General features: G+C 33.4%; 1 protein-coding gene across 4 annotated transcripts in view; it reads left to right on the top strand.

The window, feature by feature from the left end:
* Window positions 1–20566, top strand: part of KaiR1D (Kainate-type ionotropic glutamate receptor subunit 1D) — a 545285-nt gene that overhangs the window by 476520 nt on the left and 48199 nt on the right. For all 4 annotated transcript variants that reach the window (XM_085942313.1, XM_085942314.1, XM_085942316.1 and 1 more), the window contains 2 exons: window positions 8546–8764; window positions 10085–10335. In XM_085942313.1, the coding sequence (XP_085798439.1) occupies window positions 8546–8764; window positions 10085–10335 (470 nt within the window). The remainder of the gene's footprint in view (window positions 1–8545; window positions 8765–10084; window positions 10336–20566) is intronic.

The following is a 20566-nucleotide window of genomic DNA, read 5'->3' as shown; positions in this document are numbered from 1 at the left end:
ATAAAAACCGTTTTGTGCTTTATGTACTTACTGCAGTTTTTAAAAGGTGGAATAAGAAATTCTCGTTCACATACACTAATAAAATTGAGGTTGTACGAAGTTGTACGTAGTTGTGTGAAGTACTACCTAACCGATTTTTTTAACGGCACATGTTCAAACACGCGAGTTAACACCATATTACTCCCTATATCAATTATAGTTTGTCAATTTATGGCTACAACCGTATGTTGTAGATTAACCACTGGGGAATGACAAAAGAAATGGCGTATTTCAAAAAAACACTACATTATTCTTATGTCAATAATTATTATAAAGCAATAATTATTCGCAGGATGTTTATCACACTAAAATGGTTAAAGACATAGCTTATAATCAATATCTTTAGAATTATCTTCAAATGTGTTAATCTTGCCCATTTTTTGAATAATAAAATGCCTAATTCTTGTCAAATTTGGGATCACAGAGATTATCAATATAATTTTTTATCGTAAATATTTCACTATAATAATGTCGATATAAATTATACTAATGGTTTTATAAATGCGTTTAAAAATTAATAAATGTGCAACACCACTGCACATGCATGTACTGAAATATGACTATATTCTACAACATTATAGCGAGAGGTTTAAAAGAATACTATTTTATGTAACAAAAATACTTTATGCAGTCATCAAATGTTTAAAATAAATATAAAGGATAATATGGCTGCAAAATTATATAAATAGATTATCTACAACGTTTAAGGAATGTCCAGGATGATGCTTTCAAAATGCAATAAATGCTCCATTTTGACCTACGCTGAGCATGACCGGCCTTAAAATTTTATTATGCATTGTTCACAGTTAAACTCTCTAAAATCAATGAAATTGTGGATGATGCTCCGCATTTCATGGACAGGCAGGTATACCAATGTCTGAGAAAAGCGTAGCCATCTGCAAAAGACACGTTTTCCAATTCTTCGATTACATAGTAAGAAGAGAACCGAGCAAGCTCGAGGCCAGAATGTTGACTGGCAGCATCGTATATCATGCGCCTTTCAGATGGAGCGATGTCATAAAAATTGACTAAATAATATACAACATCAGAAGAACAATATTAACACAGGATCACTTTTGATAGAAATAATAATTAGGTACAGAGAACTCCTGTAAATTTCAGTAATCTGTATTTATTTGTGTTGCAAAGGATTATGTATGAAAGATTATTATAGTGTTTCATTTCATATTGTAAATGTCTTCAACTAAAAAAGTTTGTAATGTTTACTCACGTCAATAAGAGAAATGAATTGTATTTAAAATTTAATTATTATCATTGATTCTGCAATCTCTTACTCAGACCAAAGACTTTGAGATCTAAAAATAGTAGACAAGTTTGTATATCAGGGTTCAATTCATTGATTTACTATATAGGATACGCGTTAAGCTAAATTTGCGTACACAATTTCTATCAATTCAAAATACATTCGGAGTCATTTATTGGTCGGCGTAGTGGAATTAAACGAAATGCAACCAATGAGATATCAAATAATCAGCATGGAGTGGTTACGGGCCACTGAGATTTTATATCGGATTTGCGCAAACTGAATGTGTCATTAGTTGAGAAGGCAAATGTGAAGCAAGCAGAAATAGACACAGTTTGTCAAATATGCCAAATCACCAATGAATTTAGAGAAACCAATAATTTTGGATTGCCGTAAGGAAAGACCAATCAGAACATCACAAATACTAATCCAGAATATATTAATATTCATCAGTATTTTCGAAATATTTTCTTTTCAGAAAAATAATACTTTTTTTGGTTTATATTGCCTTTTTCATATTATAAATAATGACAAAGAGATATTACTTATACATAGGCTCGTTTATTATTCGGACCGAGCATTTTTTTGCGGGTTTAACTTATATTTTACAGGAAATCACTTCGCCTGATGATCAAAGAATATTATTTCCCGCACCTTTCATGTCAAAGAAACGTAATATTAACGGGGAGAGAGAAATATTAAAAATTCAATTGGGACTGCCAATTTTTGATTAAATAAAACGACTCACCTGTGTGGAATAAAAAATGAGAATCATTTTCCTAGCGTTGTGAGGAATATAGTTTTATTTATTCATCTTGGATTTTTAATAATTATAACTTTGTAAACACCACAATAAATACAGAAAGAAAAATCAAAAATACATATGGCTTTTATCAAGATCTCAAATCGTATTCGCTAGACATTTTTGCCTTTTTAACGAAAATGGTTATTTCTGAGGTTATAAATTCAACGAGTATTACATAAAATTAAATTTGAGAACCAATGTAACATTATTTATTGAACATACATACATACACAATATATATCTATATCTATATTCTCAAATCTTGCAAATTATTCGTTAAACAAAAAAAAGTTACATTTAATTATTATTAGAAAGTACCTACAAGTAGGTACTACTATCTTCTTTTTCTTCTTCGACCATGTCCGACCCTAATACAATCATATGGACATTTGTTTTTCGATATAAGCCATTTGCTCAACCTATTAGGTCATTACTCTGACTCATACACATATTGCAAAACAATATGTGTACTTGAGAGACCCATGATTCGATCCTGGGATCCACGACGCTTAAAAGCCGTGTGGCCATTGTTGATGTATAATAGTACTCTAGTAAATTTCGTATCAATTAGATAGGAAGCATATAGTTTAGTTGGTACAGCACATGGGTGCAAATCAATCAAAAACATTTTCATGGTGGTTATATTTCACTAAGGTGTTTTAAAATATATAATATGTTTAATAAAAGAATTTTACATATTTAAATCTTGTAAATTCACATTTGAATAAAAAATGGTTTATTAAAGTACAACTTGGAGAGATCCTGACGTTGGATAGGAAACAAAGTAAGTACCTACAGATTATTGGTACATATAAATGTTCAACTCACAAAAGTCAATTGCCAATATTAACACAATTTGATAAACGCTGCTAGTTATTAATTTTGTCGTTATTAGATAGGACGCAAGTGGCTCGATGAACGTTGGCCGGTATTCGTTAAATTATATTGTCGGCTCGTGTCTCGTCCGTCGTTGTATTTTTAGAAAGATTTTTTCTAGAAGGTAATATAATTAATTTGAAATATTTATTAGTGCCATTTTTAACCCTAAAATACAAACTTCCATATTATTAAATTGAATGTTAAAGTTATGCAGAATTCAAAAATTTTATGGCAAATCTAAAAATGATAAGTCTTACCGATTTTGAAAAGTATTTACGACACTCATTCTTTTCAATTTAAGATGAAAATTTAATATTTCGCTTGTGCAATATAAAATTTTGATAAAATCGTCTTTTAAGTTTTCCTGGGGTAGATCGTAAAGTTTCCGTAACTAACGATCCAGAACAAAGTGTCAGCGGATAGAACAAATGAAATATTTACTGCCCACCTACACCTAACTCTACACCTATAACTTGGAATAGGAATTGAATGGAATTGCGTTAACCGCCTATAAAAGCCGAAAGTTTACGTACCGCGATATTGGAAAATAAAATGCTATGACGTGGTCCACTTCATATTTTGACGATAGTAGAAAAATTTTATGGATTTATCCAGAATATGGTCAAGAAAATTTTATGTGCAAAGTTAGGCTACGCTTGAATTTTAAGATAAAATTGAAATCCTTTGTTTATGTTATATTATGTTAAAGTCACTTTATATAGGGTTATCAAACAATAATATTAATTTAATTTAATAAAATGCAAATTTTTGTCGTACTTTTATTTATTACTAACTATCTAGGTCTATTCAATACAAAGGCTGCTTTCGTCCTCTAAAACCGCTAACTAGGATATGTTTGTATCGAATTATTAGCACGTATTGTAACAATTACAATTAGTTGGTATTAATTGTTGCAATAAATGATATATTTTAACGGCATGCCCCTTGGCTGTGCTAAAATTTAGAGCATGAGCGATAGAGAGAGAGCGAGAAAGAGACAGATTCGACTGATTAAACGGCTAACTGATTGTTACAAATATAATATTTCAATATAAAATGTAAGTAATAAATACTAAAATATTACCACGTTAGCACGTTAGCTGAGATCAGAGATTAAGAGATCAAATCATAGAAAAACATATAGTAACATTAACACAGTTAACATGATTTTGAATCTCAAAGATATTAGGACTGAAAAATAAGAAAAAATATTATGATAAATCTACCAACGCACCATAATAATCATTATCTTCATTACCTGGGCTTAGCCCTAGTATTGTTAATTAAGTGGCAAATAATTTTAAGTCCTAAAATGTACACCTAGAATCTGTATTGTCGTACTATAATTCGCGTGGATATAATATTATATCGAATGCCAAACTTAATTTATTTTTTGCATTTTTGTAGTATAAAGATGTATCAAAAACTGTACCGTTATTTTTTTAAATATGTAACAAGATAATTAATTAGTTAATAAATAATTTAAATCGAACAAATTTAGTCATAACATTGAAAAAAAAATTAAACTGTAGATGTCGTTAACAAGAGAAAAAAATCCTTCAAAAAGTCCAATGGAAGATATTCTCAAAATTATGTTTTCTGTAAGAATGTTGTCTACTTAGTCTATATTCTATGGTCTACGAGTTGGGTTCTGTTCAAAATATTATTGAATTTACTCGTTACTAGGTTACTTCATCATTGAATTTACAGAGATCGTGTTCGTTCAAAATACTCTGCAAAATGACGAAACCATAGACTGAACGTTTCGCCGTAACAGTGTGATAGTAGGCAACATGCATCTCAATATAATCACAACTTAAGACGTTGGCCTGGTGAGGTCACAATATATTTATATGATTTTCTCAAATCCTGGGTTTTTTATGATTATTTCTTGTCTATTGCTAAATAGGTACACTACTATTAGACTACACTAATGTCATAGGCCGCATGGCTTGTGGTAGTGTTAAATAGAATATATTATATTATGTAGAATATAAAGTGGATGGGACATGTTCAGATAAAACTGTTCTACACAATATGCCCGGCACACCAACATAATATAATTAAGAAATGGTGGTGATGCTTACAATGTTTATAATGTGTTCAAAGTAAACCAATATTTCACTATAAGTACCTACGTAAACGCGTTTAAAATTATAGTTGTAGTTGTGTTTTTAAAACCTTAACTAACATTTTCGTAACTTTACAATAGCCTGGTAACCGAATGACAAGTAAAATAAGAGCAGATATCCGGTTATAAAACAAATCTAGCTATTAGCATGCGTATTCATAATATAAACATCAAATGGTATGGCTTGTTCAGAGCTTGCTAGTTTCAAATTGTCAACAATGTCCACAGAACAATTTTAGTTAGCATATTCATATTTTCATAGTGCATTAACATCGCATCCACTAGATGGCAGTAATAAATGCAATTGCATTGTAGCATGATAAAACTATTATAATGACGCATCTACAATATACAAACATTATTTTTTAGGGACTCAACCGAAACATTTACTTATAGAATTTATTATTAAATTATTTTAAAGTATATAGAAATCGGACGGTAAAGAAGTGTGTGAGTGAACACGAGAGGGCATACCGACTTAAACACTACACGATGTCAGCAAGTGCTGAGCACTCGATGGATACAGGTTACAAATTTGACTTCGAAACCAAGATATTGGGTCGGAATAAAGGATATTTCGCACGATTGGTAAAGGAGACCACCGAAATCCATAAAAACCCTGAAAATATTAATGGGGATGATGGGTTACGATTAAAAACGTCATGGATTCAGGCACTGTCAGCAAAATCCAGTATTCAATCCAGTATCTCTGGTCGTAACGATTGACACGTTACTCTGATCAACGTTTGCTCTTGGCTAATCGCATTCTTAGAGCGACGTTTGCATTCATACACCTACACTACACTTATCTCGCCGTCTTATTAACGTCCAAGAAAAAGGAAGTAGTACGCGCGGTGGAAACCCAAAAATCTATTATGGTAAAAAGACAACTGTGAGAGTCTCAAACATTAGAAATATAAATCATTTAAATGGACTTTAATTATTCATAGTTAGGATAGGTAAGGTGAAACTTTGTACTCCGGGCACTAATCTCGTTGATGGTGAGGAGAGGAAGTCCCACACTCTTAGCGACCACTCATTTATGCACACGGTGTCATGGTTATATCACTCGTAGCTTTGAAACGTAAGGTATGGACTGATATGCGCGGTCACCCTGTAGTTTTAGTGTTTATTGGTTTCGATTAATTTATTTTATGTTTAATTGTTGCTTGTTGTTAGTTATATGGTAAATTAAATATACCCAGGGGATACATAGATAGGCATGATTTGGGATTGTTTGAACGAAATACTACAGGAAATTTAATTTACTTTCAAAATTATTATTGTTCACCTGCAAACCGTCCAAATTGGCTATTTTTTGTACATATACATACCAGGCAGTGGCATGTAGTACATAAATGATGTCTTTGCAGAACTTGCTGGAATATATTAGATAACAACGCAATAATATTATACAATGGGGTGGAATATTATATTATTTACCTAAGTATATTTTTCTATCAGCATTCTATGTATCATTATAATTATAAATCATAAAAAAAAATTGATATTCATTTTTAAATTATAGATTTATATCAGAGGTTTGATTTTTTCACTGTGTTAATGATAACGCCCTAACAAACCAACATCGTAGATTAGTCACCTTCAGTTTGGGCAAACCTGTACCATAACGACATAATATGTCATTAATTGAAAACCACTCTATACTAATCAGTTGATACCGCATTAGTTTCATACTATACCAATACACCGACCAAGGAATGGTTGAAAATGCTTTACAAACAGTAGAGTGCTAACACAGGGGAGAGAGTAGGTAGGTTCAAATATTGTGAATTTAGCTAATGGCCTATTCAATATGCCAAATCAGTGATTAATGTAGATTTTTCTGACAGTATGCCGACAAATAATCATCACCGCACGCCCCCAATACTGGGAGTGTGTAATATTGGTAGTAAAAATAAATTTACATACACAAAATATCTTTCAAATAATTGAAAAATACTCCAATTGCAACTCAATCATGAAGTGTTCAACCTGTGCATGGTAGCATTTTATTTCACAGTTTCTAATTTTTTTGAATAGGTACCCATCAGTTCAAATTCAAATTCATTTTTCAATTTTATTTATATTTACATATAGTGAACATGACAAATTATTAATTCAAGATGTTCGCAACATGACATTAAGAAACAAAAAAATATTATTTAAACAGAATTATATAAAAGTTAGTACACCGTAAAAAAGTGTTAATACAAAAAATATACATAACGAATGTAGAAAGGAAAAAGGGCGGAACCCTCAGTTTTTTCAAAATAAGTTTTATTGCATAATAATGTTGTACATGACTAAATACACGTGCCCATAGGATGGAAGCTGCAAATACTAATTCATTATCTAAATTTTGCAAGCAATTAAAAAAAAGAGGGAAGCGACATAGGAAAAACGACCTTATCATCATTTTCGTTAATTTTTTAATTAACTCAATAATTAATATCAGATTAGAAATATAAAAACCAAATTATTAATTATCATGAACTTCAAGATTATGTTTATTTCGTTTTTTTAACTTTGACCAAAAACCATAACAAAAACATTTTTGTCCCTCCTGTAAAATTTGATTTATATGGATTGCGTCCTTTTTCCTTTCCACAGTCGATATAAATTATTATACATTAGATACATGAAAGTACACCGAATGAGCTAAGCAGACCTTATTTTAAGAAGTTATAAAATAATTCCCACCTATACCTACTCATCCTCACGCTGGTAGAATATGTCAATATCCGAAGTGATTTGTTTGAACAGAGTTATTGCCCTCCCAATTGGCATTACCAATGGCAGATTATTTCTGCGCCTTGTGAGAACAAACAAGGACAATCAGGGATACACAGGTCAATACTTCCAAGAATAGCAGCGTTCTTATTTTCACCGCGTATAAGTCGGAAAAAATACCGAGCCAAAATATAAATATCGTTTAGTGTTTAAGCTACAGTATGTAATCATACCTAATAGGAAGCCCGTTTGATAAAGCCACGGATAGTATCCATACAACGGCAAGTAAATGAGTCTCAAAAATTTATTTTGAACTCGTTCCACCATAAGGTCGTATTTCAACTGATTCGGGGCCCAAACAATCGACCCATTCACAAATCGGCTTCTTACTAAAGAGTTATAGAGAATTTTTAATACCGATGATAAATCGTTTTAGTATATTCAGTAGACATCGCCTAAATTTATCAATATACCTTTAGGTTTACTACCCAAAATACTTTATGAAAATCCGTAAATTGTAAAAAATGTAATTTTTTTGATTCAATCAACAAACTAGATCAATTCAAAACTACTAAATTGCATTTTCAACAAGAACTGCGGTAATTATTAACAGAGTTTCAATCAACGTAAAATTAATTGGAAGTACACTTTAATGTAGTCATTATATTAATTGCTTTTTCTCTTTATCTTACAGGTTGAAATGAAGGGGCTGACAGGTGTAATAAAATTCGACCACCAGGGTTTCAGGAGTGACTTCTCACTGGATATAGTAGAACTTGGAAAAGATGGTCTCAGAAAAGTCGGTACTTGGAATTCGACAGAAGGCGTTAACTACACTAGAACTTACGGTGACACTCAGCGAGAAATTGTGGAGATCTTGCAGAATAAAACGCTTGTTGTTACGACTATATTGGTAAGCTAAGATTTAATGTATCTAATTATTTTCTAAAAGTAATACCTTTATATTATTATGTTACGCTACTGTGTTACTAATATTAGTCGAGATTTTTGAATTTAATGGAGAAAACCATTTGATTTGGTAATTTTAATTTCTAAGATTTCATTACAAATGCGGCAAAATCTTTATAATACCAATATTTCTGAAACTTAATAATATAACTTACTTAATATACATACATGCATAATTTTTAAAACACTCATGAGAAAATATAGCCAATGAAAAAAAAAGATTTTTTCTATTAGCTTCATTTTATCATGAGTGTTTTCAAAATTATGTATGTTAAATAATTAGAATGGTACATTCTTAAAATCTTGTGAATTATTCGTTGAATAAAAGAAAATAACATACATACATGTAAAAATATTAATTTTACTCTATATCTCCACACCCATTTTGGTAAATAATATAGCGTTACAATAACAAACATAATATAAAAATTCACAAAATCTGAGTTGCTATTTCCAAATACCAAAGTGCGCAGAATTCCTATTTGACTACCTACTTATACTGTCCGGTTTGAGTTGTGTTCTCATAACTTCAAACGCTGACCGAACTAGACCACAATCGATGGAAACATGAATAAGGTTGTGCTCTGAGACTTGGTATGTTTTCAGTTGTTAAATGAATGATTTTTGCATACCGTGATGGGCAAAATACTATCGACCATTTGTATAAATTTCGGGTAGTGGGTATTATTTCATACTGTTTTGGATTTACAATTCTATTGTGATTATTAGCTGATTCAAATCTATTTGTAATTTGGATATCGACTTGAGAAAGGGAAAAGGGCGTAACCCTCAGTTTTTTCAAAATAGATTATATTGCATAATAACGTTGTACACGACTAAATACACGTTATGTCCAAAGAATTTAAGCTGCAAATGCCGATTTATAATCTAAATTTAGCTTTAAAAATTAAAAAAAGGAAGTGACTTGGTAAAAACGACTTAACCATCATTTTTGTTGTTTTTTTGTAATCAACTCAATTATTAATATCAGATTAGGGATATAAAAACCAAATTATTAGTTATCATGCACAAGGTGATGATATTTTGCATTTTAACTTTGACTGAAAATCATAACAATTTTTTTTGCTTCTACTGTAAAATTTGATTTATGTGGATTACGCCATTTTCCCTTGCCACAGTCGATATTATGAGTAGAAACAAAGTATAAACAATAATTTTATTAATAACCATGCAGTATTGTGACATCACAATAAATAATATTAATAATTAATAATTAATTATTATCACCCACTTCTTTCAACAGAGTTCTCCATACTGCATGCGCAAGGAAGCGAGTGAGAAGCTCACCGGAAACGCACAATTTGAAGGATACGCCATCGACGTCATTCACGAGATATCAAAGATTCTGATGTTCAACTACACTTTTCGCCTGGTGCCGGACGGAAGATACGGATCCTTTAACCGGGAGACCAGAGAATGGGATGGCATGGTGAGAGAACTTCTAGACCAGAGAGCTGATTTGGCGATAGCAGACTTGACTATCACTTATGACAGGTGAGTTTAAAAAAATGCTATATTATGATTGTACCCACACAACATTTTGAGTTTGCCGAATAATCTAATCTAAGTCTTGTATTGATTTCAACATCATTTCCTATGATTAAGCCAAGCAATATATAAGATCATAAACGACGTATGCCTTAAGGCCATGCATTAGTTGAGGCACGGTCTAAAAAGATCGTTGCTAGGCGATGTGCGAATTGCGGGTCGCGGGTGCAAAAGACGCCTGTCAAACGAAATATTATTTCTCATATAAATCCAACATACGTCAATTTTATGTTCTGTTTATTATTCTATTAGTAACAATAATAATATATTCATTGACATGTTTTCTTTTTAAAGTAAATGGGTAACGTTTTTAGTCATCTTTACACGATTTTAGAATTAATTGGCCCGTCGCCATCACGCAGCAAAGTGACGTATGTCTGACTCGACGTTCTCTCAATGAATGCGAAGCGAGTACAAAATTTCGTCGCGCGTACAGTTGAAAATTATTTGGCGTTTCACTGATGCGTCACCTTAAATGTAATAATTATATTCGATCACTACAAAACCGGCTTACTATTCAGCAAGCTTAGCCCGGAAGAGTTGAGATAAACAGAAAGAATCCTGTAAACTTGATAGTGCGTATTCAACGTTTTTTGTGTGTCCAGAATAATTTTCCATAGCATGTCAGACACATAATTTTCTTTATATTATAAAAATAATGTGTGTTTAATAAAGAATACCATAATATTCTTCAATCTTTTGTAGGTCTATGTGGATTAAAATTGATAATGATAAGCAAATTACAGATGTTTGTCCACTAAAAATACTAATACTCACCATCTTTGGCCTATTTTGACTTTTCGTTTGGTATGTAGACAAATAAATGTGAGCTTTCATTATTATTCATCTAAATATTTTTAATACCCAATCATATTTTGATAATTTAGCTGACTGTTTATGGTCAATAATTGATACAATACAGGCAATTATAAATAAATTCGTAGTTTAATGTGACTGTTTTGATTCTGGCTCATACACACACGCTAGCCAAATGGTGATCTGTCTGTTTATAATATCGTTATTCCCGGATTATAATCTCAGGTCTGGAAAACTCACACGTTGTTGTATCAAAGTGTATTTAGACTTAATAGTTTGAGTGAAAATTCTGTTATTAGAATCTCTACTCTGTGGATGATCCTCAGAGGAATTAACACGGTGATATAATAAAAAAAAATATACCATATTTTCATAAAATTATAGACACGGGGTATATCATGGCAATATAAGTAATTTACATTTAATAATAATTCTTTGGTTTCGAAGTAAAAGTGCTTAAGTCAGTTTGGTTGCAGCTGAGATAACCAGTTTTTAAATAAATCACAGTTTCCAAAATACTCTTGCTTAAAAGTTATTTATTGATGTATCTTTTTTATTTCTTTTATATTATTTATGTATAATAAAAATTTTGATATTGTGTTATATTCAATGTTTTGAATAAGTAATTTTACTTAAATGTTTTTTAAATTTTAGCTATTTCTACAAATTAAAATATCTATTTATTTTGTATATGTGACAAAATATACACAAAAAAGAGCACAATACTTTAAACACATTTGCATTAAAATGTTAATTTCGAAAAACGCGACTTCAGAACTTTTACCCCGCAACCACAGAATTTATGGAATCAATTGATTGAGTGATTCTCTAATTGAATATTTTGAAATGAAATACTAGAAGTTATTGGCAGACTTTACTATTATAGTCTGATAGTAGTGACTTACTATCACTATGAAGTCACAAATGAATCTGCAATACGATATATAATTAAATTATCAGTTTTAGTAACCTCTTTCCAAATTTAATTAATTTTATAGTAATATATTTATGCTCTATTTATATAGTCCAAAATCAGATTTTGTACCTACTTAGTGTCTTCAACATAAAATACTGAATGTGGCATAAAATAAATTCAATCCTTAATTGTATGGTGTCACATTTCAGCAACAAACTGTATTATTATTTTTTTTGTTTGAATGAATTTTTATTTAAAAATTTGCAGTTTTTTTCTGCATTGAATAAAATGCTCTGACAAAATAGTTATATTTTTTTTCACAGGTGCCATTTTTAATCTATAATAATATTAAACATCAAATGTGATTGATTAAAAATGTAATATGTATCTATAATATATAATTACATTAAATGGTTGGCATCACGCATTTAAGGGTTAATGTAGCTGATATATTAAATAAAGTTATAAAACTATATGTTATAAACTCTAAAAAAATACCCTTTTCCACAATATTTTCTATCGAAAGTGACAAGATAATGTAAAAAATAAACCTGTGTGAAAGGAAAATAAATTAATTTTATAGATTCCCTTTCAGTAACCTTTCCGTAGTGTGCAGTGCCCAAAAAAATATCACAACAAAAACATAAAATGAACATTATTCTTCGCTACCCTTTATCAGCCGCAGAACACGACATTGAACCTAGCAAGGATACAATCACATACTCAAAAAAAGAGTTTTTACTGGCCAGAGTTTTTGAATAAAATACAGTTATAAGTATAAATACTTCACTGTACCATTGTATTATAATTGAAAAAATAAAGTATCTCTAAAAAAATAATAGGAATTATTTTTTTTATAATCATGAATATTCACTATGCACTGTTTTGCTGAACATAAAGCGATTCTCATCAATGGCACTCAAATCGAGCAGGTTAACAACTACGTTTATTTCGAACAACAATATTGTCAATTGATGGATGTTTGTATGACGAGATTGATCGTTGAACCAGACTGGCATGGAATGCATTTGGGCGGCTGAATAGTGTCTTCAGAACTGACATCCAATTGCGTCTTAAGCATAAAATCTATAACCAATATATGCGTGTGATAGAGAGAATTATGGAGCGGTAAATTATATCGAAAAATCAGTGTGTTACCTACAAAATTTAAGGTTAATTATAATAAAAATAGGGTGCTGTAATCTATTGTAACCTTAGGCAATATATACAATCAATCAAAATATAGAAACATTATGAACAATGAAGAACCTTGCTTTTCCCTCCACCACCCGCCACGTCTCCGCACCATTTATGCAGGCGTATACCGAGGCATAATGGACGTTAGATGTTCTTCAACTTTGTGCCAAAAGTGTCCCAGGAGCAACTTCCCAAGACTTTGATTGGCGTGCACTCGAGTGAGCTTGATTCCTACTTGGATAATATAATGTATTATGGTAAATTTATTCTCGATGAAAAAAGACCTTCTCGCTCGTCGCTAAATGTCGCAAACTTTTTAAAGGCTAAGAAATTTTCCCTCATAGATACCAAGTCGCAATGGCCGACTGGTTTAACTGAGGGTCGGACTGACTTGAGAAGCTCTTCCTTTTCAACCGCCATTTGGGGACACTTCCAGAGGATGTGATCGGTAAGCTGACAAAACTTGGAGGCAAAACCACCGTGTCTAGTTAAGAACTGAGAAGTCCAATGGTCTAGAGTCAATTTGGTTATCTCTGTGCGCCATTTAATATTAGTAAAAAACCAAATAGTCCATTGCCCGTGCCATACATGCAGCGCGTGTCATACGCCAGGTCACTTATAATAACTTTTCGAGCACACCGGCCCATGGATCCAAGACCTGAAAGCGGCGATATTAAGATACCGCTAACCTTCACCCTCAGACCTCCGAGCAAGGCAGTTGTGGTACCACGGACTTGAATGTGCAAGTCTAACGGAAGCACTCCAGCAAGGACAGGCAACGCGTCGGTAGAAATCGTCTTATAAGCCTTAGCGAGGGCAACTATTGCTTACATCTACCCACATCTATCATAAATAAGGCAGAATCACCAACCTAGCGTCGTCGTTTAGCAAATGAACGAATTCATTAATGGAATGCTCGGCATAGTCAGGAGACTCTACAAAGGCTCCGCCAGGCTGATGCAGCAGCTCACAGACAAATATTGCATCTAAAACATCAGTTCAAAAACGTAAACGTATGAGAGATAGGGAGACTGGGAGATGACATATGAAAATATTGACATGTAGTACTGCCACCTGGTAATCTCTTCTTTCACTCTGTCACGTCCCAATATTGGGGCATAGGGCAAGCACAAGTTGGCACCACTTCCCTCGGTCCATCGCCAACTCTTGTGCCTCTCGCCATGTCAGACCTGCAGCGCGTAAGTCGCGTTTGTAGCACCGCTGCACTGTGAGGGAGGGCCGGCCACGGCTATGGAACCCTTGAGGCTGTGCCACAAGGATACGAAGTGCCGCTTTCTTTGGCGGCATCCGGAATACGTGTCCCAGCCATGTAAAGCATCTCTTCGTGATAACTTCAATCACCGAAGGCTGTTGTGTCTGCTCACGAACTCGGGTGTTTGTAACGCGGTCGTACCAATGTATCCCTAAGATTCGGCGGAGACATCGATTCTCAAAGCTCAAAAGCCGAGACTCTTGAAGCTTGAATAGTTGCTACTGTAAATATATTTATCTAAAATACTTGCATTTACTACGACCTTAGACCAATTTTAAAGTCAAATCCTGCAGGGCAATATTGTCGCGTGTTTTCCTATTTACGTCCATAAGTACCCCGGGATCAATCCTCTGAGACTTTCCCAGTACCTTTACTATAGAAAACTCCCAAAAGGAATGAAAGTAAATAATAGAAGACCTTATACGCCTTTCTATCTATTCGTTCTCCCTTAGGACGGCGTATATTTTCAAGATGCAATGTAATTTGGCCCATACTAGATTCGCAACCAAGTAAAGCTCGACCGATGTTACAACTACTTTGAGTAATTGTATTCTTCTTCTTCATTGTTCTTCTATTGATATTCCTACAGGATATCATCAACATTCTTTGATATATCCAGAATAGATTACTTACAATACTTATTTTTATATTTTCTCATATCAAAGGCATCAACATTCATATGTAGTCAGTGATGAAATTTAGCATTTTTTTATTCCCAAAATCAGAAATATGTAAGCAAAAGTTATCCAGCAGTAGTACCCAACTTATTTGTTGTTGCAATCGAAATTTTACGTTATAAATTTATAGTACTATGCCTATAAAATTTAGCACATTAACACACAATATGTTAAACTATGATACCATTTACAATACATAGTAAAGATTATTAATTAATATATTCTAAATCGACTTATATTTTCTATAAAAATATATACATACATTTAAAACACTATGACTTTATTTAAAAAAAAAATTAAAATAAATTTAATTTGAAAACACCTCAGATAGTTATTATACCTAAGTTCTAGAAAAGGTATTTTTTAATACGATTCGTGCCAATGTATTTTACTAATTACGCTTCGAGCATCCTATCTACTTATGACCATTAAAAATTTAAAAAAATGTTTCGTGATGTATCTGTTGGCAATAAATACATGATAAATATTTTTATATATTATCAGCTGTGCCTACAACAATTTCATACCGTACTTTTTCAATAATTACATCATATATAAATGAACGCAGTTTAAAAATGTATCCTTATTAAGATGCATATAGAACTTTTTGCCCACCACTTAACTCATTCGATGCTGACTATATAATGAGATTTTAATTCTTCTTCTTCTTCTTTCACCCTGTCACGTCCCAACGTTGGGGCATAGGGCAAGCACAAGTTGGCGCCACTTCCCTCGGTCCATCGCCAACTCCTGTGTCTCCCGCCATATCAGACCTGCAGCACGTAGGTCGCTTTTGTAGCATCGCTGCAGGGTGAGGTAGGGCCGGCCACGGCGACGGAACCCTTGAGGCTGTGCCACAAGGGTACGAAGTGCCGCACTCTTTGGCGGCATCCGGAATATATGTCCCAGCCACGTGAATCGTCTCTTCGTGATAACTTCAATCACCGAAGGCTGTTGTGTCTGCTCACGAACTCGGATGTTTGTAACGCGGTCGTACCAATGTACCCCTAAGATTCTGCGGAGACATCGATTCTCAAAGCTCAAAAGCCGAGACTCTTGAAGCTTAGTAAGATGCCATGTCTCACAGCCATACAGGAGCACAGGTAGCACGCACGCGTTAAAAAAACGACAGTTGGTCCTCACAGAATACAGCCTTGACCTCCATGTGACTCCAAGTTGGTTGAACGCAGATCCCGCCACACCCATGCGGATTCCAAGCTCACTAGAAATACCACCATCATCGGCAACCGTGGCACCCAAGTACTTGAATCTGGACACCAGCTCGACGGGCAGACCAGAAACCCGCAGAGGAGTGTCGGCGTCGATGCAAGCAGCACTGCACATGGATTTGGTATTTTTCTTTGGATTTTGGCATTCAGATGAAGACCCACACGCATCGAGTTCGCGGCTAGCCTGTTCACGGTCACCTCCAACCTTTCGATCGTCGAGTCAAACACGACTTTTTATTTAGAGATTTTAATTAGCACCTTTAAAATGCACGTTAATTACATCGATCGGCCGCCTAGTAATGACGCGCATGTGCGTCTTCAGCGTCCAAAGTATTAAGTGAATAAAAATGCTTTGATAAGACGGAGCTACCAAATACTGCCGTATGCATAGATTACCAAACTGCAAAGTGGCTACTTTGGACTGCGCAGGTAAAAAGGGTAAGAGGAACCCATAACCCACCCAGGGTTGTCGCGTTCCTGATAATAACCATGAACCTCGACAAGTAATTGAAAGTTACAACTAATAAAAATATGAAGTATCTATAATTAAAACAAGTATGTACTAAGTAAGTCACGTTGTAATATTGCCCACGCATTCCAGTACATTATTTATTTAGCTAAAACATTTTTTCCCGTACAAGTGGCCATGACAGTAAACGGAACATTATTTCACACCCTCGTCAGCCCGCACAGCCTGACCCGGCTGGGACTACTACCCACACTCACCCCCCCACCCCACTTGTCATAAACGTTCGCGGATTTCCAAAGCTTTTAAGCTCCATAACTCTGTGCTTAAAGCTCTGACTGTATTAAATAATTGAGCTAACAGATATATATTTTTCGGAATTCGTTGTTTAATTTTTATTCGGCTACAATGTTTAAATGAATTTAATATGTATTGCCGGTGAGACAATGGAAAATTTTTATGATATTCACATAAAATATTACGTGTTCGTTATTCGCATTATAGGATATCAGAGACAGAGACATTAATTTTATTTAATTGTTAAACGTAATAAGCAATCCAATAAAAAAACATATTGTTGGATTATTGTATAAACATGAGTGTTCTCTTTAGTTTTGTGTAGCATTGAGTCATTCATAACCCTTGAGGATAAGGGAGCGAATGGCAATTATTGATACCCTAGAAATAAATGTAGATAATGTAAATAAAAGTATTTCTTAGACCGCTATCTTTCTCGCAAGAGCTCGTTTTACTACCAATGATTCTACGGGTTTAAATCTCGTCGAGTTTCATATTTTTTTTTCAAATATATTTTTTTCTAGTGGGTACATAATATCGGAGGTGTTCTCAAGTTATGTAGTATGTTCAAATACGTTAAGTTTATAGCCAACGTCCTATTTATTTTATTTTATTTAATACTCTTTACCAAATTGTTTGTTAAAACAATTACAAAAATTGTTTTAGTAAAAGCCAATAAGGAACCATACTGAAACGTAAAGCCAATACTCATAAAAATATTCAGAATATTGAGAATCTTCCCGGAAACAAAATGTCCACTTTGACCTGGTGCCATATACCTAAATATGCGTATACAAACTCACGAATCACGTAGAAGGATGTGTGTTTTAAATTTTCCCAACCGTGTCGTTTTGAGGAAGGGATTTTTTATTTTCGGAAAATGTTGAAATCCCGTCAAAGGTTGCGCGTCTCAGGGGAGCTTTCATGGGATGCGGCATGACGTCCCTCAATTTTATGGTTATGATATTATTTTATTATAGAAAAATCACATGCTTATATCGTATCTGTCTATTTTATGTGCAATATTCTATTCGTGACGGAATATTATTCTTATATAAAAAAATCGGTGTGTGTGTACTTATGTACGCGCGATAGAAGTAACACTTCTTTAGCGTAACAAAACAAAAACAAAACTTGTGATAAACTAGATTCTTTGACTAGCTCTTAATTATCTTGTTAAATTACTAAGTAAAACACTCAAGAAAAGGGACCGCTTATTGGAACGCCGTTGGTTTATTTCTATACACTTTAACTTATATTACTAAATAATATAATGCTTTCTCGTTGTTTTTATTTTTAAAGTACCAACTGTCACTCTGACGTTTAATCGTTTATTTACGTAAGGAATTGCAAATGGCCGACAATAATAAATTCGCTGCCTAGGCAACGGAATAATTCTAAACTCTAATATTATACTGTATAACTGTCATGATTGCAGTATCATATTGTGGCTTAAAGGTAGTGGGTTTGGCTGATAACCGAACTATCGGTGGTTCGAATCCAGTCAAGTGCGTTTTTTTTCTGTGAAAAAATAAATTATGTGTTACATGTCATACCCCAAAAACACACTCTCTGATTTTTCAAACGCGCTTAAAGAAGTACAACTTCAAAAAGTTAAAATTCAATAATATATAATATTTTTATTTTCTTCTAATTTAAAACATTTGTTACACCCTTCACATTGTTTAATATTATGTATAATATACTTTATTTCCAGTTTCGTCTATTTTGAATATTAAAATCGTGACTGCTTCTAAATTTAGCCATGTTTAGCGCAAGTAAGAACCTATACCCCCCGTGGGCATATCATTATCAGCTAATGATCAGAAATATATACGACAAAAATATTGCAGAATTAATGCGTCTCACATAATATACTGTTCTGACAATATTAATCATAAGTACTCTGTATTTCAAGTTTTTAGATGTTTGAAGCTTGGAAATCAATTTTAAATATTTGGCGCCAAAACCACAATTCAAATGCATTATCTTGCATTCGTTTGGTTCATGACTCTGTGAGTCCAAGTAAAAAATAGATTAATCATAAATTATTTCAAAAAACTTATGACACCCAACCTAATTCGAACTTGTATGCATTCGCTTTTTTTGGAAAAAAAAAAATTCTAGTGATTATATATTTCTCAGATAAATATATTTTTAATTATAATATATGGTTCAATAAAAGAATGTTACATTCTTTAACAGATGAATATTGTAGTAACCCATATTTTCATGCTTCATTCTTGCTTTCATTCTTCGATTCTTCGTCTTCGTGCGTCTTTTTATTACTGCTTCACATCCGTCTTTTCCACTGATTGTCGAACGTAAATCAAAACTTGATAACATTATTATACATAGAAATTCATATACGATATCTTGTTCTCAGAGTGAGTAACAGCTTAGATTCAATAATAACAATTAATTCAATCTTCCCAGATATTTTTATAATTTCATCCAAGTATTCACGCTAATGTGTTTTACGAACTAAGCCACGGGAGTCCGTCATAAGTTAGGACGATAGGTCGTGATCGTATTTTTTTCAAAGTCTTTTTCTAGTAGGTGTATATCTGATGCGTTTTCAAATTATGTATCTGGTTGGGCCATTTATGTTCCCATTCCACTCCTTATCTCTTCACCCACCTCCTAATCCCCAGTATTATTGTTACCAGACAATCAATCAGCAATTACGGATCATGAGAGACGGTGTTACAAAGAACAACCAGTTGCATCTCGACAGCGGACGCGTGCGGGCTTCTAATAGCTTTCAGTCGCTTAAGTGATTCACTCAATAGATACAAACTCATTCATAAACTATCATCATCATTCATACACTCTCACATATAATCCATAAAACTGTGTCACAAAGTGCGGGAGTAAACGAACAGGGTGACCCAAAACAACTATACCGCGCGAGCGAAAGTTGAAACCAGATCACGGAGCCATCATACATCATCACAAAGGTCAGTATCTGCCACTCTGTTCCATCGCCCCCACCCCTAGATCTGAACTCCTCATCTTCCCTTAAAATAATTACAGTCCACTTAAAAAGCTAAACCAGTATCATTTACAGAAGTACAATATGAATGAGTTTTAATCTCTATATATAAAAATCTCGTGTCACGATGTCACGAACGTGCGTGTGAGCATGTTGCAATTGCGTGCATCTCAATCACAAGAGGCACGAGCTGAACGAAATCAACAACGACAATTGGAACGGAGCCAAGCGCGCCGGTTCGTAGTTAATACACGCTTTACAAATGACTGACAACGCCAACAAGTACATCGAGCATTTACATCCGCTTCGTT

This window comes from Rhyacophila brunnea, unplaced genomic scaffold, assembly GCF_057557595.1.
Source record: "Rhyacophila brunnea isolate RB1 unplaced genomic scaffold, BYU_Rbru_1.0 scaffold_14, whole genome shotgun sequence".
NCBI classification, from domain to species: Eukaryota; Metazoa; Arthropoda; class Insecta; order Trichoptera; family Rhyacophilidae; genus Rhyacophila; species Rhyacophila brunnea.
The sequence above is the reverse complement of the archived record's forward strand: the minus strand, read 5'-3'. Positions and strand labels throughout refer to the sequence as shown.